Consider the following 25,951-nt stretch of genomic DNA (forward strand, 5'->3'; position numbering starts at 1 on the left):
TGATCCTTTACTTATGGATCAATTACAAAATTATATAAAAATTAAACCTACCTGCATGCTAGAAATACACTTCAATTCACCCATGGATCTACAGGATTATCTCACTTCAATATTTACTTACAGAAGTAGGATCCCATACTAGAGAATTACTTAAAGAATAAGTCAGTAATAATAAGACCATATATGTATAACCTTTATAATATTTCGTTCATGTCATGAAAATTTTAGAGTAACCTCATTTTTAACAGGTTACCCATTTTAGTTACATTAATATAATTTATTTCCAATGCAGTTTTCACACCACTTTGAAAATATTTGTTAAAACTAAAAATTATGTCTTATTTTTTTCACTTATACAGTTTCTACCCAGTATTCATTCTCACATGGTTTTGTAGGGATTTGAGACAAGTGAAGGTTTTCCTATATTGTTTACATTTAGAACTTTTGCCACTGTGAGGTTTTTGTTTGTTTGTTTTTGGGTGTGGCTACCCAAGGAAATGAGACAGCTAAAGGCTTTCCACATAGGGTATCTCTCCAGTGTGCATTCTTATATGTCCACAAAAGGTTCTCACACATTCCTTATATTCATAGACTTTTTCTTAGTTATGAGCTCTTTCATGATTTCGTAAAGAACTGGGACGACTGAAGGCTTTACCACACTTTTTACACTGATAGGGTTTCTCTCCAGTGTGAGTTCTTTCATGTGTTCGTAATGAACTAGGACAATCAAAGGCTTTCCCACATTCCTCACATTTACAAGGCCCATCTCCAGTGTGCTTTATCATATGTCTTTGAACATTGGAAAGGGAAATGAAGGCTTTCCCACATTCCTTACAATCATAGGGCTTCTCTCCACTATGAGCTCTTTCATGTTTTTGAATGGAACTGAGATAAGTGAAGGCCTTCCCACATTGCTTACATTCATAGGGTTTCTCCCCAGTATGACTTCTTTCATGTTTTTGAAGGGAACAGGGAAAACTGAAAGCTTTACCGCATTCCTTACATTCATATGGTTTTTTTCTGGAGTGAGTTCTTTCATGATTTTGAAGGGATCTGGGAGTACTGAAGGATTTACCACATTCCTTACATTCATATGGCTTTTCTCCACTATGTGTGCTTTCATGATATTGAAAGTAATTTGGACAATCAAAAACCTTCCCACACTCCTTACATTTGTAAGGCCCATCTCCGGTGTGCTTCATCATGTGTCTTCGAAAGTTGGTAAGAGAACTCAAAGCTTTCCCACATTCCTTACACTCATAGGGTTTCTCTGCAGTATGATTTCTTTCATGTTTTCGAAAGTAACTTGGACAACTGAAGGACTTCCCACATTCCTTACATTCATAAAGTTTCTCTCCAGTATGACTTCGTTCATGTTTTCGAAAATAACTTGGACAACTGAAGGCTTTGCCACATTTTTTACATTCATAGGGCTTTTCTCCACTGTGTCTCCTTTCATGACTTCGAAAGGATCTGGAACAACTGAAGGCTTTACCACACTGCTTACATTCATAGGGTTTCTCTCCGGTATGAATTTTTTTATGTTTTCGAAAGTAACTTGGACAACTGAAGGCTTTGCCACATTTTTTACATTCATAGGGCTTTTCTCCACTGTGTCTCCTTTCATGGCTTTGAAAGGATGTAAAGCAGCTGAAGGCTTTACCACATTGCTTACATTCATATGGTTTCTCTCCAGTATGTATTCTTTCATGTTTTCTGAAGTAACTGGGACAAATGAAAGCTTTACCACATTGCTTACATTTATACGGTTTCTCTCCTGTGTGAGATATTTCATGAGTTCGACAATAACTGAGACAACTGAAAGCTTTACCACAGTGCTTACATATATAGGGCTTCACTCCAGTGTGAATCTTTTCATGCCTTCGAAAGGACTGGCGATACTTGAAAGCTTTCCCACATTCCTTACATTTATATGGCTTGTCTTCATATTCCTGATACTCATATGGTTTGGGTGTAGTGTGAGATCTCATATGCCTACTAAAGAATGAATGATTCATGAAGACTCCACAGACACTGCATTCACATAGTTTTAGTCCAGAAGAAGTTTTCTTTTTCCGATTATGATTTGGAATTTGGCTGAAATTTTCTCCATATTGACTACCTTGTTTACTTTTACCCGGTCTCTTTACTATATGAATGCTGTAAAGTGAAAAGCATATTATTTATTAATGTGTTTATTTTAATAGTTATTAAATGACATTTTTACCATAATTAAAGAAACTAAGTGTTTAGTGCTTTCTGATTGTTTGAAAGTTCTAAATATTTTGCAAGAGGGCTCAATCATAACTATTATTAAAACAGTTTATTCATAAATGGATTTCAAAATACTATTTTCAAATGTACTAATTTTGAAACACTAAACATCTAAATCACATGTGAGAAAAAATTATGATGAAAATATTGAAAGAATAAAAAAAGAACTTGGCTGATTTGTTTTATGTGCAGTTTTAAATATTTCAAGATTTACTGAGCTTCATGAGACACTGCTTCTCATGTCAGTGTGACTCACCTTAAATTTGTCCTATGATTTTCATATTGATCTTCAATGTCATGATCTTTGCATATTTCTCCTAAAATGCAGACCAGGAAAAATTATAAACATAAAACTTCATAGAAAAAACAACAACACACACCTAAAAAAAAAAAAATCAAAGAAAAATAACTTACAGAAAAATTGTTACATAATAAATCCATGATGAGCTGTGACCATGCCTGGTTTATTTACCAATACATTCCCTTTCCACATTCTACTCCATGGAAATCCATTGATGCGCAAGCAACACTGGTTTTCTAATCAACTAAGCAAGTAAGTAAGAAGTTGTCATCCGTACCTACTGAGGCCAAGTTCCTGAATGTTTCCCTCATCACATCTCTGTAGAGTTTCTTCTGTGAAGAATCCAATAAAGCCCACTCCTCCAGGGTGAATTTCACACTTACATCCTCAAAGGCCACAGAATCCTAAAACATCCCAAATATGTATATAGGAGAATGGGTGAGATGAACAGCAGTAGGAATCAATACTTAATTCATAACAAGTTCACATATGACATTGTTGTTTCCCAGCATTTATTTTATGACTTTGTTGTCAGAACTATTATTTATTGGACACACTCACTTCCTCATAAAAAAAGTTTTTTTAATCCTTACTTGATATTTTTCTATTGATTTTTAGGGAGAGTGGAAGAGAGAGGGAAAGACAGAAACATTGATGTGAGAGAAATACATCGATTGGTTGCCTCCTGCAACCAAAGTTCATGCCCTTGACCAGAATTGAACCCAGGTTCCTTTGGTCCTCAGGCTGACGCTCTATCCACTGAGTCAAACCAGCTAGAGCTAGACTCTTGTTTAATATAAACAAACTGGAGGTCCAAGATGGTGACGGGGTAGGCCCCTGCCATGAGCAAACATCAAATATACGTGTATAAACTCCCGTAAAGCAACTGAGGGCTGAATCAACAAATTCTTTTTAAATATATTTTTATTGATTTCAGAAAGGAAGGGAGAGGGAGAGAGAGAGAGAGAAACATCAATGATGAGAGAGAATCATTTGATCGTCTGCCCCTTGCTCGCCCCCTACTGGGGATCGAGCCCGCAACCTGGGCATGTGCCCTTGGCCATAATTGAACCTGGGACCTTTTAGTCTGAAGGCCGACACTCTATCCACTGAGCCAAGCCGGCTAGGGCAGTGGTCGGCAAACTGCGGCTCACGAGCCACATGCGGCTCTTTGGCCCCTTGAGTGTGGCTCTTCCACAAAATACCACAGCCTGGGTGAGTCTATTTTGAAGAAGTGGTGTTAGAAGAAGTTTAAGTTTAAAAAATTTGGCTCTCAAAAAAAATTTCAATTGTTGTACTGTTGATATTTGGCTCATGTTGACTAATGAGTTTGCCGACCATTGGGCTAGGGCGAATCAACAACTTCGGAACAGCAAAGGAGAGAAAGAAATCTTAACAGAGAAGGCTGGGAAACCACAGGACATCAGGGAGTTGGAACAGAAGGAACTTTCTTGAGTTGCCAGTGAGTGCCATAGGTTAGACCCCCTCCACTTCCACAGGGTGACAGGAGCTCTATTCTGGTGCTTTGGCCTACCTACAAGATCACCTCGGTGTGTTCACAGCTGCACCGCCTGAAGCTTCTTGCCTTTAAACAAAGGGAGCAAGCAGGACAGGGCGTCAACACATGGGCCTGGTCTCCCTGCTGCTAGCCACTCCAGCCCAGCAGGCCAGTGCCGCAGGCACATAAGCTCCAATCACTTTCCCCAAACTACCTGGCACATAAAGACTAGCAGAGGTTGCTTCAATCACTTTCTATACAACAGAAAGAGAGACTGTAGAAAAAACTGGGAAGCCAAAGGAGCTCTCTGGGAACTGCAGGAATTATACGAGGTCTGAGATGCCAGTGAGCATGAGCATGATTGCTTACATCCCCCTGCACCTCCACAAGGTGGATGGGGGTTAGTGTGTGTGTGTGTGTGTGTGTGTGTGTGTGTGTGTGTGTGTGTGATGCACGCTCAGCGGCTCTATCCAGGTGCTCTAGCCTACCTGCAAGGTCATTGTAGATTTTTTTGGATACATCACCTGAGACTATTTTGGCTCTGAATAAATGGAGCAAGCAGGGTCAACAGGGCATAACTACATGCACCTGCCTCCACACACAGCGATGCTCTGGCTTGGTTTGCAGACAGACACCTCAGGTACCTGCTCAGCTCCTACCAACCTGCTGAAACCATCTGGCAAACAGCCTGCACAGAGACTGCATCTACAAAAGGCGACTTTTTCAAGACTGGGAGAGACAGTTATTTTGTTTAATCATATAAACAAACATAGAAAGTTAAACAAAATGAAAAGACAGAAGAATATCTTTCCAATGAAGAAATAAGAAAAATCTCCTGGGGGTTGTGGGGGGGGGGTGAGAAGAAAAACCCCTACAAAAATGGAGGTAAGTCATTTGCCTGATAAAAATTTCAAAGAAATGGTTATAAGGATACTCACCAAGCTTAAGAGTAGAATAGAAAAACTTAGGGAGAAAACCAAGAATTAGAAAGTATAATAACCAAGCAGACCTGAAGAATACAATAACTCAAATGAAAAATACATTAGAAGGAGCCATATCGAGACCGGTAGTAGGGGTGGACATGTGGAACAGGCTGGGCCCACACCCACATGTGGCAGTTTATAATCAGGAGGGATATCTTGGCTGTGGAGGTTCCCCATAAGGAGCAAGGGGTCCCAGCCCCCACACAAGACACCCAGCCCAGGGTTCCAGTGCCAGGAAGAGAAGTTCCCATAACTTTGGGCTGTAACAATGGTGGAGAATGTGCCTGAGTGACACAGAGGCTGCTGGAGTCCCAGGAAATTCCTTTTAAAGGGCTGCACACAGACTCATTCAGACTCACTCCCTCTGAGCTCCAGCATGGGGGCAGCATGTTAAAAGAAACCAGGAACATACAGGGAGGAACTAAATTGTTTGGCATAAGGAGCTGGTGAGCAGCTTTCCGTCAGACAAAAGTGCTAGCAGAGGCCATTCATTGTTCCTTTGCTGAGCCCTCCCCCTGCAGAGCTGACAGCGGGGTGCCACATCTGAGTTTCCACTAACCTGGCTCACACTGTTTGCTCCACCCTGGTTATTCCCTGAGACCTTGCCCCACCCAACTTGTGGGCTTATCCAAGCTGTTTCCAGTAGCTTTTCCACACAACTGGCCTCTCTTGCCTCATGCTTCAGACTTTTCTAAAATCTCTCAACCGAGCAGCATCTGACCTCTGTGTTCTCCTTACCCTAAGTGGCCCCAGGCCTAGCACTAGCGGTAGCCCGCCTTGCTTCCACTTTGGCCTTGCCTGGGCACCTTCAAATCCAACACAAGTAGCAGCTATCTGCAGATAACTCTGTAGCTTGTGCTGGGTGGTTCCAGGCAGGGCACAGGCAGTGGCTGACTTTGTACCTCCTGGGAGGCCCCAGAGCCAGTACACCCAATGGATAACTTCAGATCATGCTGGATTACAACCCTACCACCTCCACAAGCATTACATCCAAGGGGTAGGCTTGGTGAGCACCAAAGCCCCACTGAAGCAAGACCTGCTTCTTAGGGTCGACTCCTGCATAGCCGATTGGCCTGGGGGGTCAATCTCTCCCAGTGATGCTAACAGCAATAAAGGCTCAACTACAATAGGAAGTATACGGAGCCCACAGACGGACACATCTGGAGCGCCCAGTGCAGGTGACTGGGGATGCACCACTGGGCCCTATAGGACACTTACTATACAAGGTCACTCTAACAATTCCAGGAGAATAGCAGCTCTACCTAATACATAGACACCAACACAGGGAAGCAGCCAAAACGCAGAGACAAAGAAACATGTCCCAAATGAAAGAACAAGAGAAATCCAGAAAAAGAACTAAGTGAAACAGAGGCAAGCAAACTACCAGCTACAGAGTTCAAAACAATGGTTATAAAAGATGCTCAAAGAACTTAGTGAGAACTTCAAAGACCTTAGTGAGAACTTCAACAGCATGAAAAAGGACATAGGAACCATACAAAAGAACCAGTCAGAAATGAAGGATACACTAACTAAAATGAAGAATAATTTACAGGGACTCAACAGTACAGGACAATGAGAATCAAATCAGTGATTGGGAATATAAAGAAGCAAAAAACTCAATTAGGCCCTGGTTGGTTGGTCCAGTGGTTAGAGAGTCATCCAGTGCACTGAAGGATTAGGGTTCAATTTCTGGTCAAGGGCACACACCTGGGTTGCAGGAATGATCTGCATCCCCAGTCAGGGTGTGTGCAGGAGGCAAACAATTAATGTGTGTGTGTGTGTGTGTGTGTGTGTGTGTGTGTGTGTCTCACCTTTCTCTCCTTCTCTCCCTGACTCCCTCCCTTTCACTCTCTCTCTCTCTTAAAAAAAAAATCAGGAGAGAAACCAAGATGGCGGCATAGGTAAACACCTAAACTGCTGCCTCGCACAACAATATCAAAACTACAACTAAAAGACAAAATGGATACCATCCAGAACCACAGGAAAGCTGGCTGAGTGGAAATTCTACAACTAGAAGAAAAGAGGAAAGCACATTGAGACTCAGAGGAGCTGCAAAAGGCTGAGGTACGGAGATGCGCACGCGGAGAGGATGGGCGGCTGTGTGCCGGGCGGCTGAGTGCGCGGCTGGCTTTCTAAAGCAGGAGGGAGACGGAAGCTCCTGACTGCGCTGAACTCCAGTCCCGGGCAAGTTTCTGGGAACCCCGACTCATTCAAGGAGAAACTGGACTGTCTGGCAGCAGGCGAAACTCGATGGTGGCTTTCTCTCAGAGGTGCTTGCAGCAATTACCGAGGGACACTGAGACGCAGAGGCCTCATAGGGCAGGGCTGACGGGAAACCAAGGCTGTCTGCTCTGCCCTGAAACTCCACCCCATCCAAGCTGAGCACAGAGGCTTTTGCAATTTTGCAAGTCTTGTCTCATAAGAGTGTCTCCAGCACAGAAGTTCTCCCAGCATAGACACAGCTGATCCCCACAGCCAGTTGGCCTGGAGGTCAATTCCTCCCAGTGATACCAACAACAATCAAGACTAACTACAACAAGGCTGAGCACACTGTCCACAAAGGGGTGCACCAAGAGTGTCCATCTCAGGTAACTGGGGAGGCTGAGCCACTGTGCCCTATAGGACACCTTGTTTCCTGAGCCCATTCAGCCCAGTTGGCTCACCTTTCCTACCTCTGTGACTTTCTAAATAAACTTTTTCTTATAATTTGAAAAAAAAATCTATCTACATGCTGTTTACAGGAAACTTCAAATTAAAAGACACATGCACACTGAATGTGAAGAAATGAAAAAGAGTAATCATGCAAATAGGAACAAAAAGAGTGCTGGGGTAGCAATACTCATATCAGACAAAATAGACTTTAAAACAAAAAAATATAAAATACAAAGAAGGACATTACAGAAAGGAGTCAACCCAAAAAGAGGATATAACAATTGTAAATATCTACAAACCCAATGGAGTAGCATCTAAATATATAAAGCAATTATTAATGGACATAAAGGGAGAAATTCACAGTAATATATTAATAGTAGGGGATATTAACACCCCACTCATATCTAGACCAGGCGTCCTCAAACTGCGGCCCACCAAGGACATTTATCTGACCCGCCGGGTGCTGCTGCCTGTCCTGCTTAGCAGCCGACTCGTCCCGGGCCCGCAGTGTGCATAGGAATTTGTTCATAATTTTTTTTTTAAACTATAGTCCAGCCCTCCAACGGTCTGAGGGACAGTGAACTGGCCCCCTGTTTAAAAAGTTTGAGGACCCCTGATCCAGACAGATCAACCTAATAGGCATCTTAGAAATTTCATTAAAAAACGGCAGAATACACATTTTTCCCAAGTGTACATGGAACATTCTCCAGGATAGATTACATAATTAGGTCACAAAACAAGCCTCAATAAATTCAAGAAGAATGAGATCATATCAAGCATCTTTTTCTATCACAATGGCATAAAACTAGGAATTAACTAGGAAGAAAACTGGGGGGAAAAAACAAATATGTGAAAACTCAACAACATGCTAATAAGCAACCAACAGATTAAAAAGAACATAACACAGGATATCAAAAACTATCTGAAAGCAAATAGAAATGAAAAAAAAATTAAAATTCACAGGATGCAGCAAAAGCAGCTCTAAGAGGAAAGTTTATAAGTATACAGGCCTACCTAAAGAAACCAGAAAGCTCCCATATAAATAATCCAACTCTACACTGAAAGGAACTAGAAAAAACAAAACTCAAAGTATACAGAAAGAAGGAAATAATTAAGATCAGAAAAGAAATAAATGAAATAGAAAATTTTAAAAACAATGAAAAAGATCACTAAAACTAAGGATTGGTTCTTTGAAAAGATAGACAACGTTGACAAACTTTAGCCCAACTCATCAAGAAAAAAAGTGAGAGAGCCAAATAAAATACAAATGAAAGAGAAGTCACAACAAACATCACAAAAATACAAAGATTACTATGAACAATTATCTGACAAGAAATTCTACAATCTAGAATAGAAACATTTCTTAAACCTTCCAAGACTGAACGGGGAAGAAATACAAAATCTAAACAGACCAATTACTAGCAATGAAATTGAAGCAGTACTAAAAAAAATAACAAATAGAAGTCTAGGACCAACCAGACAGCTTCATTGGTGAAGTCTACCAAACATTCAAATAAGAATACCTATCCTTATTTCTATTTCAAAAAATTAAAGAGGAAGGAATGTTTCTAAACTAATTTTACAAAGTCAGCATTACCCTGATACCAGAAAGAAAGACATTATAAAAAAAATAAAATGATAGGCCAATATTCTTGATGAGCATAGATGCCAAAATTTTCAACAAAATATTGGCAAACTGGACTCAACAATCTATTAAGAGGATTATATACCACGACCAAGTGGGATTCATCCCAGGGATGCAAGGATGGTTCAACATCTGTAATGCAATCAATGTAAAATCTGAAACCAGAAAACTTCTGGAAGAAAACAGGCAGTGAACTCTGACATTGCTCTTAGCAATATCTTTTTGGATGTCTCCTTGGGCAAAGGTAACAAAATAAATGAATAAATGGAATTACATCAAACTAAAAAGTTTTTGCACAGTGAAGGGAACCATCAACAAAACAAAAAGACAACCTGCTGAATGGGAGAAGATATTCACAAATGATACATTCAATAAGGAATTAATATCCCAAATATATAAGGAATTCATAAAACTTAACACCCCTCCACCATCCAGTTAAAATATGGGAAGAGGACCTGAATAGACATTTCTCCAAGGAGGACATATAGTTGGCCTACAGACGTATGAAAAGATGCCCAACATCACTAATCATCAGAAAAATGCAAATTAAAACAACAATGTGATATCACCTCACACCTATCAGAATGGCTATCAATAAATCAACAAGCAGTAAGTGTTGGTGAGGCTGTGGAGAAAAGGAAACTCAGAGCACTGTTGATGGGATTGCAAATTGGTGTAGCCACTATGGAAAACAGTAGGAGGTTCCTCAAAAAATTAAAACTACCTTTTGACCTAACAATTCCACTTCTGGGTATAAACTGAAGAAATCCAAAACACTATTTTAAAAATATATAAGCACCCAGATGTTAATTGCAGCACCACCAGTAACAGACAAAGTATGGCAGAAACCTAGATGTCCAATATATGAATGGATAAAGACATGTAATTGTTACACACACACACACACACACACACACACACACACACTGGAAAATTATTCAGCAATTAAAATAAACAAAATATTGCCCTAGCCATTTTGGCTCAGTGGATAGAGTGTCGGCCTGCAGACTGAAGAGTTGCGGGTTCGATTCCAGTCAAGGGCACATGCTTGAGTTACAGGCCCAATCCTCTGTAGGGAGTGTGCAGGAGGCAGCCGAACAATGGTTCTCTCTCATCACTGATGTTTCTATCTCTCTCTCCCTCTACCTTCCTCTCTGAAATCAATAAAAATATTAAAAAATAAATAAATAAAAAAACAAGACGGCTCAGTTATTAAGGCCCTTAACACTCTTTCTAGATTGTTATTGCAAAAGGTTACTAAGTGGGAGAGAAACGAAGATGGCGGCATAGGTAAACACCTGAACTTGCTGCCTCGCACAACCACTTCAAAACTACAACTAAAAGACAAAACGGACATCATCCAGAACCACAGGAAGGCTGGCTGAGTGGAAATTCTACAACTAGAAGGAAAGAGAAGAGCACACTGAGACTCAGAGGAGCTGCGGAAGTAAAGTGCAGAGGTACGGAGGCGCGTGTGGAAAGTCTGGCAACTGAGGACGCTCTGTCTTTTTCAATCTGGAGGGAGACACAAGCTCCTGACTGCTCTGAACTCCAGTTCTGGGCAAGACTCTGGGGACCCAGACTCATACAGGGAGAAACTGGACTGTCTGGCATTGGGCAGAACTCAAGGGCAGCTTTCTCTCAGAGATGCTTGCAGCGATTACCGTGGGACACTGAGACCTGGGGGCCTCTTAGGGGAGGGCTGACGGTCAGCCATTGCTGTTTGCTCCACCCTGAGACTCCGCCCCACCCAAGCAGAGGCTTTTGCATATGAATGGCCTGGTCCTTTGAAATCTAAAATTACCTAACAAACTGCAGCTGAGTCAGAGAGACCCAGAACATCCAAAAGAAGGCCCAAGGCCCCGCAGCAGCTTGCATTGCTTCACAGCTGGGCCTCATCTGGGCACCTCCAAAACCCATACAAAGAAGAGGAATCTGCAGATCTCTCCGTAGCTCCTGCTGGGTGGCCTCAGGAAGAGGCTAAATTAACACCTCCTTGCAGATCCAAGAGCCAGTGTACTCAGGGGTCAGAGTGGGACCATCCAGATTACAACTCCTCAGATCCATAAGGGACACACTCAGTGAGCACCAAAGCCCCACTGAAGCAAGTCTTGCCTCATAAGGGTGTCTCCAGCACAGAAGTTCTCCCATCGTAGTAGACACAGCTGATCCTCACAGCCAATTGGCCTGGAGGTCAATTCCTCCCAGGAATTGACCAACAACAATCAAGGCTTAACTACAACAAGACTGTGCACACAGCCCACAAAGGGGTGCACCAAGGGTGTCCACCTCAGGTAACTGGGGAGGCTGAGCCACTGGGCCCTATAGGACACCTAGCACACAAAGCCACTCTATCAACATAGGGAAGCAGCCAAAATGTGGAGACAAAGAAACAGATCACAAATGAAAGAAATAGAGGAATGCAAACTACTGGATATAGAGTTCAAAACCACGGTTATAACGTTTTTCAAGAATTTTCTAGAAAAGGCTGATAAATTTAGTGAGACCCTCGAGGATATGAAAAAGGACCAACTAGAAATTAAGCATACACTGACTGAAATAAAGATTAATATACAGAGATCCAACAGCAGACTAGAGGACCACAAGAATCAAGTCAAAGATTTGAAATACAAAGAAGCAAAAAACATCCAAGTGGAAAAGCAAAAAGCAAAAAGAATCCAAAAATTTGAAGATAGTGTAAGGAGCCTCTGGGACAACCTCAAGCATACCAACATCCAAATTATGGGGGTGCCAGAAGAAGAGAGAGAGCAAGATATTGAAAACCTATTTGAAGAAATAATGACAGAAAACTTCCCTCAACTGGTGAAAGAAATAGACTTACAAGTCCAGGAAGCGCACAGAACCCCAAACAAAAGGAATCCAAAGAGGACCACACCAAGACACATCATAATTAAAATGCCAAGAGCAAAAGACAAAGAGAGAATCTTAAAAGCAGCAAGAGAAAAACAGTTACCTACAAGGGAGCACCCATACGATTGTCGGCTGATTTCTCAACAGAAACTATGCAGGCCAGACAGGAGTGGCAAGAAATATTCAAAGTGATGAATAGCAAGAACCTACAACCAAGATTACTCTACCCAGCAAAACTATCATTCAGAATTGAAGGTCAGATAAAGAGCTTCACAGATAAGAAAAAGCTAAAGGAGTTCATCACTACCAAACCAGTAATATATGAAATGCTGAAAGGTATTCTTTAAGAAGAGGAAGAAGAAAAAGGTAAAGATAAAAATTATGAACAACAAATACACATCTATCAACAAGTGAATCTAAAAATCAAATGAATAAAAAATCTGATGAACAGAATAAACTGGTGAATATAATAGAATCAGGGGCATAGAAAGGGAGTGGACTGACAATTCTCGGGGGGAAAGGGGTGTGGGGGGTGCGGGAAGAGACTAGACAAAAATCATACACCTATTGATAAGGACAGTGTGGGGGATTAAGGGCAGAGTGTGGGGTGGGAACCGGGTGAAGGGGAGCTATGGGGGAAAAAAAGAGGAACAACTGTAATAATCTGAACAATAAAGATTTATTTTTTTAAAAAAGACTACTAAGTGGTCCCTCTTATTATCTCACCCCCTACAAAAGCATCTATCTTTCTTCCAAAGGATGATTTTTCTAAAATCGAAATATGATTGTTACTACCCTGGTCAAAGCCCTTCAGTGACTACTCAGTGTCTCAGGCAGAGTATTATCTGGTCAATGTATTAGTCAAGACATTTGAGTCTCTGCCCCTACCTAAAAGATATATGCACCCCTATGTTCATAATATGGTATATAATAGTGTATATGTATATAACATATACATATATAGAGAGATACTACATTGAAAGAACTATATGTTTTACAGTAACATCAGGAAGGGGGGAAAAAAGTCCCCTTTCACCACTCCTAGACAACCTTGTACTGGAATTCTTAGCTAATGCAATTAAACAAGAAAAGGAAATAAAAGGTATCTAGATTAGGAAGCAAGACATATAAGTGTCTTTCTGGCATATGACAAGATTGTCTAAGGAGAAACTCTAAAAAAAATTCGCAAATAAGAAAACCACTTGAACGAATAAGAGAATAGAGAAAGGTAAAAAAAAAAAAAAAAAAAAGAGAGAATAGAGAAAGGTTGAAGGATAAAAGGTTCATATACAAAAGGTAATTATTGCTTTCTACAGATACCCACAAATATACTGAACTGATCTTTGACAAAGGACTAAAGGCAATTCAGTGGGAAAACATAGTGTTTATAACAAATAGTGCAAGAAAAACTGGATATCCATAAGCAGAAAGACAGAAAGAGAGAAAGAAAATATCTATAAACAGATTTTTACATCTTTCACAAAAAAGAACTCAAATGGATCAGAGATTTAGTACAAAATGCAAAACTACAAAACTTCTAGAAGATAACTTAGAAGAAAATCTAGGTGACCTTGGTTTAGTATTAATTTTTAGATACAACACAAAAGCAAGAGCCAAGATAGAAAAAAATGATAATTTTGACTATAATAAAATAAGTCCTGCTCAGTAAAACACAGCATTAAGATAACGAAAACAAGCCACAGGCTGTCAGAAAATCTCTGCAAATCACTTAATTCCTTTAAGCACTAACAAAATGTAAACCATACAAAATAAAAATGTTCAAATTTCTTGCTAAGTAAAGCACATGTAGTATCATAGTTTGTCCTTCTCCTATACTTCACACCAGGGGTATTTTCAGGAATAAGCAGGATATTATAATGCATTAGGGTTTGAGTTTAGCTCCTAAATGTAGAATGATTTTCAAAGATTTACACCAGCTTTCAGTAGTTCTCCTCACATCAATTAAGATAGATATTCAATTGCTTTAGCTTTTTTAAAAAAGTTCTCTAGGAACACACATACATAAAAACTGATATGATGGGGTGGGGGGGCAATGGTAAGATATGTACACATATAATACCTTAATAAAAAAAATTAAAAAAAAAAACTGATGAGACAAAAATGTACCTGAGCCCTGGTCGGTTGCTCAGTGGTTAGAGCATCGGACGACAACCAAAGGGTCTCAGGTTCCATTCCTGGTCAAGGGTGCATACCTTGGTTGCACGTTCAATCCCCGGCCCCGGTTGGGGTGCAAGGGCGAAGCAATCTCCTCTTCCTCTTCCCCCTCCTACTCCTCTCCCTCTTCCACCTTCCTCCCTCCCTTCCACTATGTCTAAAAATCAATGGATCCTTAACCGGTTTGGCTCAGTGGATAGAGTGTTGGCCTGTGGACTCAAGGTTCCCAGGTTCGGTTCCAGTCAAGGGCATGTACCTTGGTTGCGGGCACATACCCGGTGGGGAGTGTGCAGGAGGCAGCTGATCGATGTTTCTCTCTCATCGATATTTCTAACTCTCTATCCCTCTCCCTTCCTCTCTGTAAAAAAATCAATAAAATATATTTAAAAATAAAAATAAAAATAAAAATCAATGGAAAAATATCCTCTGGTGAGGATTTTAAAAAAATGTACCTGAGAACTTATATGCACTCACCTCACATTTTGAGGTTCTCTTGCTTAAATGGAAAACTCTATTTTCACAATTTTCTTGCTTTCCTGACCTTGTATCTGTCCATCATACAGTTTTCAGGGACACTAAAGTCAAAATAGGGACACTAAAGTTAAAAATGATCTCAAATAAATTTCCTTCTAGTGTAAACCGCACACCTGAGAATCTAATCAACACATCTCATAGCTGGTGGTTAGACTGAGAATTGTCCTCGCGCCCAGGCCCAGCCTGCGGGGTTTCTACTTCCCACCAGAGCCAAGTGCTTGGGAGGCCAGGGAATTTCTTTAAAATACGAAATAGGAGGTGGGGTGGTGAGGGGTGGAAGACTCAACGCTGCCAACCATAAAAGATCAAATGGAGCCAGACACACTATTACATATGGTTAGGTGACTTTTACGTGTGTGCACTTGTAAAAAAGAGGATCCCAGCTCTGCCAGGGGCTCGCACATTATATTTTAATGCAAAATAGTGCTATCTTAATGCTTTCTGCACTATTCAGTGGATAAAGGATCCGAAGGAAAGAAACACAAACAAGTATTGGAATCAGCTCAGAGGAGCAGCCTGCTTCCCACAAAACAGGAGAGCCACTTTCAGAAGGTTCCACATTCTGTACTCTCCCGGTTGAGACAGAACCCCTGGAAGGAGGGAGGGACACCTGAGCAGCCCCAGGAATGAAGTCTGGGAGCTCCAACACCCTCTTCTCCCCAGGAAGAAACACTCCCTCTCTCAGGCTTCATCTCACAGTGAGGAAACGTTCAGCTGGATTTAGTTGAAAGTTCTGATCTGAACTCCCAAATTCATGAACCCTAACCCAGGACACAGAACTGACTTTTACAGACTTTCTCAATGTGCATGAATTACATTCTGAGTGCACCTACTCCCTGGATGCAAAACGCCAACCAATATGTCTAGAAACGGGCCCAGGGGGACCACAACTAAAACCTCAGAAGGAGCATCAACCCCTCTCCCATGTGTACCTGCACCCCCAGCTTTCCAGGGTTGTAGCTTCTCAGTATAAAGGCTCCTTCCATGGCAGGTGTGGGCAGGTAGGACACCTGCAGGGGGGAGGAGGACTCCCCAGGAAGAACCAACTAGGCCTTCAAGTACTTCCCTTTGCAGGTTCCGAGGGCATATGTGCTTAGTTTGGGTCACTGACCACAGACCTCTGCTCCCCACTGGAATAGCTTTGGGCAACCACTGGTATTTTAAGACACAAACCCAGTGTTTGAACAACCCATAAATAAAGCAAGTATACCTCTTAAAGGTGACAAACCCAAAGAGGGGCAGTGTTGACAGGACAGATCACCCAGGAAAGTTTGCCAAGAGGAATGTCCACCCAAACATCCACAGAACTTTGCCATAGGCTGTCTGTGTCTAGGAATGATCCTGGGAGGTCGGGCATAAGAATTTTATACAACATAGTTCCAAACGATTATTCGCTACTTTCCTCTCATGTAAAATATCCACAAACAAAAAATAAACCCTATTGCCCTGACCGGTTTGGCTCGGTGGACAGAGCGTCGCCCTGCGGACTGAAAGGTCCCAGGTTCGATTCCGGTCAAGGGCATGTAACTTGGTTGCGGGCACATACCCAGTGGGAGGTGTGCAGGAGGCAGCTGATCAGTGTTTCTCTCTCATCAATGTTTCTAACTCTCTATTCCTCTCTGTAAAAAATCAATAAAATATATTTTTAAAAAACCCTATTAAAAGACCATCCATTGACTATGGAAAAATGATAAACAGTTAAAATATGGATCTGTTTGAAACGCACCCCGGAAGACAAATAGTGAACTCTGATGCTTGAATTGGGAAGGGGACTTAGGCGTTTGGGAATAGGGGGAGGAATTTGGAAATGTAGACAGTTATTGCCACCCCTAGGAAGATTGGGGTGGGAGGAGGGTTGGGGATTTGAGACCCTGCTTCCTAAACATTTGGAAAACTCAGGAGAAAATGGGAGCCCCCCCTGGAGAGAAAGCAGGGACCGAGGACCCCACAGATCAGTTCCTCTCCCTCACGGGCCCTAGATAATAAGTTACGATTGTTCTCTTACGACCCGTCCTGTGGTTACCGCACCATATGGGCGGACGCGGGGCTGCGGGCGCAGAGCTGCCCAGCTAAGCTCCAAGGTCTGGCCGAAATCGCCGAGCGTAGAGACGGGACAGGACGCCTGGGGTCCGGCTGCTGGCCCAGTCCCCACGCCGCGTGCGTGAGCGGACCGAGGTCCGATAGGCGGCTCCGAGGACTCTGGACTTGACCTTGGGGAGGCCAGGTCCGCTAAAGCCGGTTCCAAGCAGCATCTCGTCCACGTCTCCGCACCCTGGCCTCACGCACTCACCATTTTTAGGTTTCTTGGGTCCCCTGGCATCCCCCTTATGATTTCTGGTAACCGTACGGGTCCCAACGCGACAGAGCCTGCGGCAAAGCAACCTGGGGCCTTTAAGGGCGAGCGACCCCCGAGCTCCCGGAGGCAGGACGTCCGGGCTGGTTGAGGGACATCGCCCCGCCCACCGTCCCGGGGCCATCCCTGATTGGACAGTTCGAAAGGCCTGTTCTTTCGCGCCTGAGTGACAGCGGGACAAAGCTTTCGAGCCTAGGCAGAAGGCCCGCAGGAACTCGTCCTCTGTGGGATTTTTGCATTGAAATATAATGTGTGAGCCCCTGGCGGAGCTGGGATCCTTTTTTTACAAGTGCACACACGTAAAAGTCACCTAACCATATGTAATAGTGTGTCTGGCTCCATTTGATCTTTTATGGTTGGCAGCGTTGAGTCTTCCACCCCTCACCACCCCACCTCCTATTTCGTATTTTAAAGAAATTCCCTGGCCTCCCAAGCACTTGGCTCTGGTGGGAAGTAGAAACCCCGCAGGCTGGGCCTGGGCGCGAGGACAATTCTCAGTCTAACCACCAGCTATGAGATGTGTTGATTAGATTCTCAGGTGTGCGGTTTACACTAGAAGGAAATTTATTTGAAATCATTAAAAAAAATGTATCCTTAAACTTTGAAATGTAAAAGGACATAATCTCCGTAAGGTAGCAATTTCAACCTTTTTCATGGCATACATAAACGAATTACTAAAATTCTCCTGCACACCAAAAAAAGTATGTGATTTTTTTTTTTTTTTGCCAACCTGACCAAAAAAAAAAAAGGTATAATTTTGATTCATTGACTCCTGGCAGCTATTGTTGTGTTGGGTGTTGTCATTATTTAAATTTAACAATCTAAGGGAAAAGAGGTCAATGCCTCTTTTCAGGTTTTTTTTTTTTAAATATATTTTATTGATTTTTTACAGAGAGGGAGAGGGACAGAGAGTTAGAAACATCAATGAGATAGAAACATCGATGAGATAGAAACATCGATCAGCTGCCTCCTGCACGCCCCTCACAGGGGATGTGCCCAGAATCGAGCCTGGGACCCTTCAGTCTGCAAGCCGACGCTCTATCCACTGAGCCAGTGGACTGGTTAGGGCTCTTTTCAGGTTTTAAAAATTCTTGCAGCACACCTGTCTGTCTCTTGCTGCACACCAGTTGAAAATCAGTGCCCTGAGGTAATCAATTCCTATTTGGGCTGATATAACAAAAACACTATTTTGAATTTGACTATTTTTGGTTTTTGTGTCATCTATACTAATAAAAGCCTAGGTGGTCCTTGCGCCCTCACATCATCACAAGATGGCTTCCACAAGATGGCCACTACAAGATGGCCACCAAAAGATGGCTGCCACAAGATGGCCAGCAGGGGAGGGCAGTTGTGGGCAATCAGGCCAGCAGGGGAGAGCAGTTGGGGGCTATCAGGCCGGCAGGCAAGCAGGCTAGCTGTTAGGAGCCAGCAGTCCCGGATTGTGAGAGGAATGTCTGACTGCTGGTTTAGGCCCGATCCTGTGGCATCAGGCCTAAACCAGCAGTCAGACAACCCCCAAAGGGTCCCAGATTGGAGAGGGTGCAGGCCGGGCTAAGGGACACCTCCCCCTGCTGTGCATGAATTTCGTGTACCAGGCCACTAGTATTGAATAATTCTTTGCCAAATTAAAGATCATATTTCCCCCATGTGTGTTTCTAAGAATGTTATAATTTTATTTCAGATTTAGGTCTTTGATCTATTTTGGTAAATTATTGTATGTGGTGTAATGTAAGGATCCAACTTAATTCTTTTTAAAAATATTTTTTTATTGATTTCAAAGAGGAAGTGAGAGGGAGAGAGAGATAGAAGCAAGTAGATCCGGGGAAAGGATCTGGGGTGTTTATCTTAAGGCGTCCCTTGAGATAAGCTTTAACCATGCAGGAATTGGGACATTCAAGTAGTTGCTGATGGAGAGACTGCTCTGCATCAGCAGGACCAAGGGCAGGCTTCGGACCAACAAAGACCAGAGGCTTTAATTTAAATTTTAAGTGTACGCAAATTAATTCAATGAACTGCCGGAGGAATTACACCACATGAAACATATGCAGTTGCAAATCACACAGCTTTTTATTACACAAATTCCTGAGCAGCTGCAGGTATAAACTTAGTTAGGGATCCCCGTGGTGTTGTCCTTTGTGGTTCGGCAGCTGGTCTGGTCTGGTCCGGTGCAGGGGGCCAGCGTTCTTCTCCCAAGAGCTCAGTCACGTCTCAATTGGGGATTACTGGCCATTCTTCTGTCATCTGACAGGAAGAGGAGCATGGAGTGGCATCGCTTGTCAGACCGACTAAGGGATGGGCCTTTGTGATGTCTCACAAGAGGAGCATTGTTGGCTGGCAGGGGTCCATATTTAAAGCTTGTTCGTACCTGTAGCAGCTCAGGTGGCTATCAATGATTTATGTCAATGCACATATGTTAATCTTAAACATGGCGAGGGGGCTAAATAGAGTACATCACTCAGGCAAGTGTTTATCTTGACACAAGTCACTCTTTGTCAGTTCAAATCCTTATCTTTGGGATACAGATGTTTCAGGGCAGTGGGAATGTATCTTTAATATCAGACTTTAAGTTTTAAGGGAAGTTAATTCAAACATTTTTAACTTTTCTCACATTCTCTAAGCATTTTTAAACATTTCTATATTTTACTACAACACCTTCTTATGTGCCCCCAGTGGGGATCAAATCCAAAACCTAGGTATGTGCCCTGACTGGGAATCAAACCTGCAAACTTTTGGTGTACGGGTTGATGTTACAGCCAACTGAGGCACCCAGCCAGGGCAAAAGATCCATACTTTTTTCCATAGTGGCTGTACAAGTTTACATTCCTACCAACAGAGCTTAAGAATTCTGTTTTCTCCACATTCTCTCCAACACTTCTTATTTCATTCTTGTAGAACTTTATTAACATTTTAATGATGTTTTGCAGTTTTCAGAGTATTTGTTTTATACTTTCATTAAATTTATTTTTACCTTGGCCAGTGTTGCTCATTTAGTTGAGTGTTGTCAGTTTGATTCCTGGTCAGGGCACATGCCCAGGTTTTGGGCTCAGTTCCCCTTAGGGGTGTGTGCGGGAGACAGCTGATCGATGTTTCACTCCCTTCTTCCTTCCTCTCACTCCAAAAAAAAAACCCAATTCTTATTTCATTCCATTTGATTCTATTGTGAATAGATTTATTTTGTTAATTTCATGATCAGATTGTTCATTGTAGTGTATAAGAAAAGATTATTTTCATATACTGATCTTTTTTTAATTTAATAAATCTTTATTGTTCAGATTATTACAATTGTTCCTCTTTTTCCCCCCCATAGCTCCCCTCCACCCGGTTCCCACCCCACCCTCTGCCCTTACCACCCCCCCCTAAACTGTCCTCATCCATAGGTGTACGATTTTTGTCCAGTCTCTTCCCGCACCCCCCACACCCCTTTCCCCCCAAGAATTGTCAGTCCACTCCCTTTCTATGCCCCTGATTCTATTATATTCACCAGTTTATTCTGTTCATCAGATTTTTTTATTCACTTGATTTTTAGATTCACTTGTTGATAGATATGTATTTGTTGTTCATAATTTTTATCTTTACCTTTTTCTTCTTCCTCTTCTTTAAGAATACCTTTCAGCATTTCATATAATACTGGTTTGGTGGTGATGAACGCCTTTAGCTTTTTCTTATCTGTGAAGCTCTTTATCTTCTGGATGATGTCCGTTTTGTCTTTTAGTTGTAGTTTTTCTAAAAAAATATATTTTATTGATATTTTACAGAGGAAGGGAGAGGGATAGAGAGTTAGAAACATCAATGAGAGAGAAACATCAATCAGCTGCCTCCTGCACAACCCCCACTGGGGATGTGCCCGCAACCAAGGCACGTGCCCCTGACTGGAATCGAACCTGAGACCCTTCAGTCTGCAGGCTGATGCTCTATCCACTGAGCCAAACCGGTTTTGGCTAGTTGTAGTTTTGAAATTGTTGTGCAAGGCAGCAGTTTAGGTATTTACCTATGCCGCCATCTTGGTTTCTCTCCCCATATACTGATCTTGTGTCATACAAATTTGCTGTACTCATTGATCAGTTCTAATAAATACTTTAATAGAGTCCTTAGAGTTTTCTGTATACAAGACTAGTCATATACAAATGAAGATGGTTTTACTTCTTTCTATTCAATCTGGATGCATTTTATTTCCTTTTTTCTCCAAATTGTTCTGGCTAAAATCACCAATACATTGGCAAATAGAAGTGGAAAGGGCTAGCATTCTGGTTTTGTTCCTCATTTTCAGGAGAAAACATCCAGCCTTTTACCATTAAATATAGTATTACCCATGGATGTCCCATATTCACTCATTATTAGGTTCAGGATATTGTCTTTGAATAATGGTTTGCTGAGTATTTCTAAGCTGGATTTTGTCAAGTACTTCCTGTCTCTTTTAAAATTATTTTTTCTAAATATATATACTGTATATATTTATATATACATATATGTGTATACTTTTTCTAAAAAAATATACTTATATATTGATTTCAGAGAGAAAGGGAGCGGGAGAGAGAGAGATAGAAACATCAATGATGAGAGAGAATCATTGATGCTGGACTGCCTCCTGCATGAGCCCACAACCCGGCATGTGCCCTTCACCAATTCAGTCCCCAGGCCAAGAATCTATCCACTGAGCCAAACTGGCTAGGGCTTCTGTGAGTCTCTTGAGATGATCATGATATTTAAAAATATTTAAGTAACTATCAGATTTTTAATAAATACTTTCACAACAGACGTTCTCTTTTTTTAATTGATGAGAGAGAGAGAGAAACATTGATTTGTTATTCCACATATTTATGCATTCATTGGTTGATTCTTTTTTTTTGTTTGCTTTGTTTTGTTTCTTTTTTTTAAATTAAGGTATTATATGTGTACATATCTTACCATTGCCCCCCCACCCCACTCCCATACATGCCCTCACCCCCCAATGTTTTGCATCCGTTGGTTATTCTTATATGCATGCATATACCGTGTTTCCCCTAAAATAAGACAGTGTCTTATATTAATTTTTGACCCCAAAGACATGCTAGGTCTTATTTTCAGGGGATGTCTTATTTTTCCATGAAGAAGAATACGGTACACATTTACTGTTAAATGAAAATAAAGGAAATATATTACCTGTATACGGTACGGTAGTACGGTAGTTGTCAACACAAACCAGACAAACTGTGAATCCTACAGTATCAAGAATTTACTCATTTATTCAATGACAATCATGTCATCATCTTCTGGAACATCATCATAACAATCCAATTCCTGAATTTCCTGGTGAATTTCTTGTGACTCCATTTCTGTCAGAATCAGTGGACCAAATCTCTCATCTTTAGCAATAGCACTGTCTTTAAATGAGTACTTCTTGTCAAGGTAGCCTGCTCGCAGTGCATTTGCAACGCAACTGTCAGTGATTTTCTCCCATGAATTCTTCACCCAAGTCACAAATTCTTGCAGTTTAGGTTTCACAAAGTTTCCACGCTGATTTCTCTCCATTCTATTTTCAATGTAGTCATTAATTTCCATGTGCAAATTGTCTTTGAATGGCTTGTTTATTGCAATATCAAGAGTCTGGAGATAGGCCGTCATTCCTGCGGGAATCATTATCTGATCTATTTTTCTTTCATGAAGAAATGTCTTCATGTCTTTAGCCCGGTGAGTGCTGGCTGCATCCCAGACTAGCAGACCTCTTTGGCTCCCTCGCATAACAAGCGGCAGCATTAAATCGACCCACTTCCTTATAACTGCTTGTGTGGCCCAGGCTTTTTCAGTTTCAAGAATAAAAACGCCCAAAACACGTTCAATCTTTTCCTTCTTGCCCTTAGAAATGATTAAAGGTGGGATTTTAGTGCCATCCAGACGAATTGCCAAAATACAGGAAACACGTGCACTTTCGTAAGCAGTGGAGGGAATGTACGCTAAGGAGGCACCCCGCTGTTCAATTGTTGTTTGAGATCATTGGCCCATAAACACTGCAGTTTCATCCATAGCAATCATGTTGGAAAGATTGTATTTAGAGAAGTCAGCATCATCAATAAAGGACTTGAATGCAAGTGCTCGCTTAATAACTTGAGTATCTTCCAACCTAAGATATGTTGTAGATCTTCTTAAAGACAGTTCACTTCGCTGAAGGAAATTATCCAGCCAGTGTTGTGATGCTTTGAAGTCTTCAGGGGCTATGTCAAACTGTGGTGCCATTGCAAGGGCAAATTCTTGAATCTGAGCCCTATTCACAACCAAAGCCTTTGCTCTCCTGTCAATAACCCATTCACAGATCAGGTCTTCCAGCTCGGAAAATAATGGTTGCCGACCTGATCCACACTTGCGATTTTTAGCATTTCCCTTGTCCACTTGTTCAATGATGTTACCATACTCTGCTCGCCATTTTCAGACCAATCGGATACTCAACATCTTCTCTTTGCAGAAAGCAGTAAGATTTTGGCCCCAAGAGTCTTCCACGATTCCCTTCTTGTACTCCACGGAGTAGCTTTTTCTTTTTGCGCTCATTTCTAGGGGTAAAAAAAAAGGAATTGGGGTATCAAGGTGGGGAGAGGGGGATCACTCAAAATGACACAGGGGGATCAGAGGGGGGAATCAAAATGGCACAGGAGAATCAGAGAGGGGATTACCATTTTAGTAACCCCTTTTGATCCTCCTGTGTCATTTTGATTGCCCCCTCTGATCCTCCTGTGTCATTTTAAGTGATCCCCCTACCCCCACCCCTGTGCCACTGAACACCTTCACCAGAAATCCCCCCTACCCCTTTATCAGACATTTACCCCCTGGGGCCTGCCTGGGGACTGTCACTGGGCTTGCTGGGGCCTGGATCTGGGCTGGAGCAGGGTCTGCCACTGACTGAGAACCTTCAGTCATCATGAAGGCAGCCGCGAGCATCAGGTAGTGTCACCAGAGACAGACCAGCACTCACCACCTTCTCCACGTCCTGTCCGCTCTAATCCTCCTGTTCTTCTACACGCATCTGCGAAAGTCTCCTCCTCTCTCCCACCCCGCGCTCACCGCTCACTCCGACCTCCGCTCCGCCTCCACACAGCAGTGACGTCAGGACTCCGCGTAATGTCACTGGTTGCTAGACGCCAGTCGGGGCGGCCCTAGCTACCAGTTTACGGTAAATTAATTTTCATTCTGAGACAGAGCCCGGGGGCCTTATTTTTGGGGGATGCCTTATATTTCACTCAGAAGGAAACCTGTGAGTAGGTCTTATTTTCAGAGGATGTCTTATTTTCTGGGAAACACGGTAAGTCCTTTGGTTGATCTCTTATTTCCCCCACCTCTCCCTAACCTTCCCGCTGTAATTTGACAGTCTGTTTGATGCTATACTGCCTCTGTATCTACCTTTTTGTTCATCAGTTTATAATGTTTTTTATTATCCACAAATGAGTGAGATCATGTGGTATTTTTCTTTCATTGACTAGCTTATTTCACTTAGCATAATGTTCTACAATTCCATCCAGGTTGCTACAAACGGTAAGAATTCCTTCTTTTTTATGGCAGCATAGTATTCCATTGTGTAGATGTACCATAGTTTTCTGATCCAGTCATCTGCTGACGGGCACCTAGGCTGTTTCCAAATCTTAGCTACTGTAAATTGTGCTGCTATGAACATAGGGGTGCATATATCCTTTCTGATTGGTGTTTCTAGTTTCTTAGGATATATTCCTAGGAGTGGGATTACTGGGTCAAATGGGAGTTCCATTTTCAGTTGTTTGAGGAAACTCCATACTGTTTCCACAGTGGCTGCACCAGTCTGCATTCCCACCAGCAGTGCACAAAGGTTCCTTTTTCTCTGCATCCTCGCCAACACTTGTTGTTTGTTGATTTGTTGATGATAGCCATTCTTTTTTTTTTTTAATATATTTTTATTGATTTCAGAGAGGAAGGAAGAGGGAAAGAAAGATAGAAACATCAATGATGAGAGAGAATTATTGATTGGCTGCCTCCTGCACGCCCCCTACTGGGGATCGAGCCCACAACCCCGGCATGTGCCCTTAACCGTAATCAAACCTGGGACCTTTCAGTCCGCAGGTCGACGCTCTATCCACTGAGCCTAACCAGCTAGGGCTGATGATAGCCATTCTGACAGGTGTGAGATGGTATCGCATTGTCGTTTTGATTTGCATCTCTCGGATAATTAGTGACTTTGAGCATGTTTTCATGTATCTCTTGGCCTTCCTTCTGTCTTCTTTCGAAAAGATTCTATTTAGGCACGTTGCCCATTTTTTTATTGGATCATTTATCTTCCTTTTATTAAGTTGTATAAGCTGCCTGTAGATGTTGGAGATTAAACCGTTATCAGTGATAACCTTTGCAAATATGTTCTCCCATACAGTGGGGTTTCTTGTTGTTTTGTTGATGGTTTCTTTTGCTGTGAAAAAGCTTTTTATTTTGATGTAGTCCCATTTATTTTCTTTTTGGCTTCCATTGCCCTAGGGGCAGTATCAGTGAAGAAGTTCTTTGGGCATATGTCTGAGATTTTGCTGCCTGTGGATTCCTCTAGTATTTTTCTGGTTTCCCATCTTATGTTTAAGTCCTGTATCCATTTTGAGTTTATTTTTGTGTATGGTGTAAGTTGGTGGTCTAGTTTCATTTTTTTGCATGTATCTGTCCAATTTTCCCAACACCATTTATTGAAGAG

The 25,951-nt window shown here is 41.9% G+C and overlaps 1 protein-coding gene across 1 annotated transcript; it reads right to left on the reverse strand.

The window, feature by feature from the left end:
* Window positions 1-425: 425 nt before the first annotated feature.
* LOC308252447 (uncharacterized protein) lies at window positions 426-17,388 on the reverse strand. The gene is made up of 4 exons (XM_080677092.1): window positions 17,224-17,388; window positions 2,853-2,979; window positions 2,531-2,591; window positions 426-2,160 (listed from the first exon to the last, which is right to left on the reverse strand). The coding sequence occupies exons 1-4, from the start codon at window positions 17,251-17,253 to the stop codon at window positions 600-602; spliced, it is 1,779 nt and encodes a 592-aa protein (XP_080533218.1). The 5' UTR covers window positions 17,254-17,388; the 3' UTR covers window positions 426-599.
* Between the last annotated feature and the right edge of the window lie 8,563 nt (window positions 17,389-25,951).

Source organism: Plecotus auritus (genome assembly GCF_963455305.1).
Source record: "Plecotus auritus genome assembly, chromosome: 6".
NCBI lineage: Eukaryota > Metazoa > Chordata > Mammalia > Chiroptera > Vespertilionidae > Plecotus > Plecotus auritus.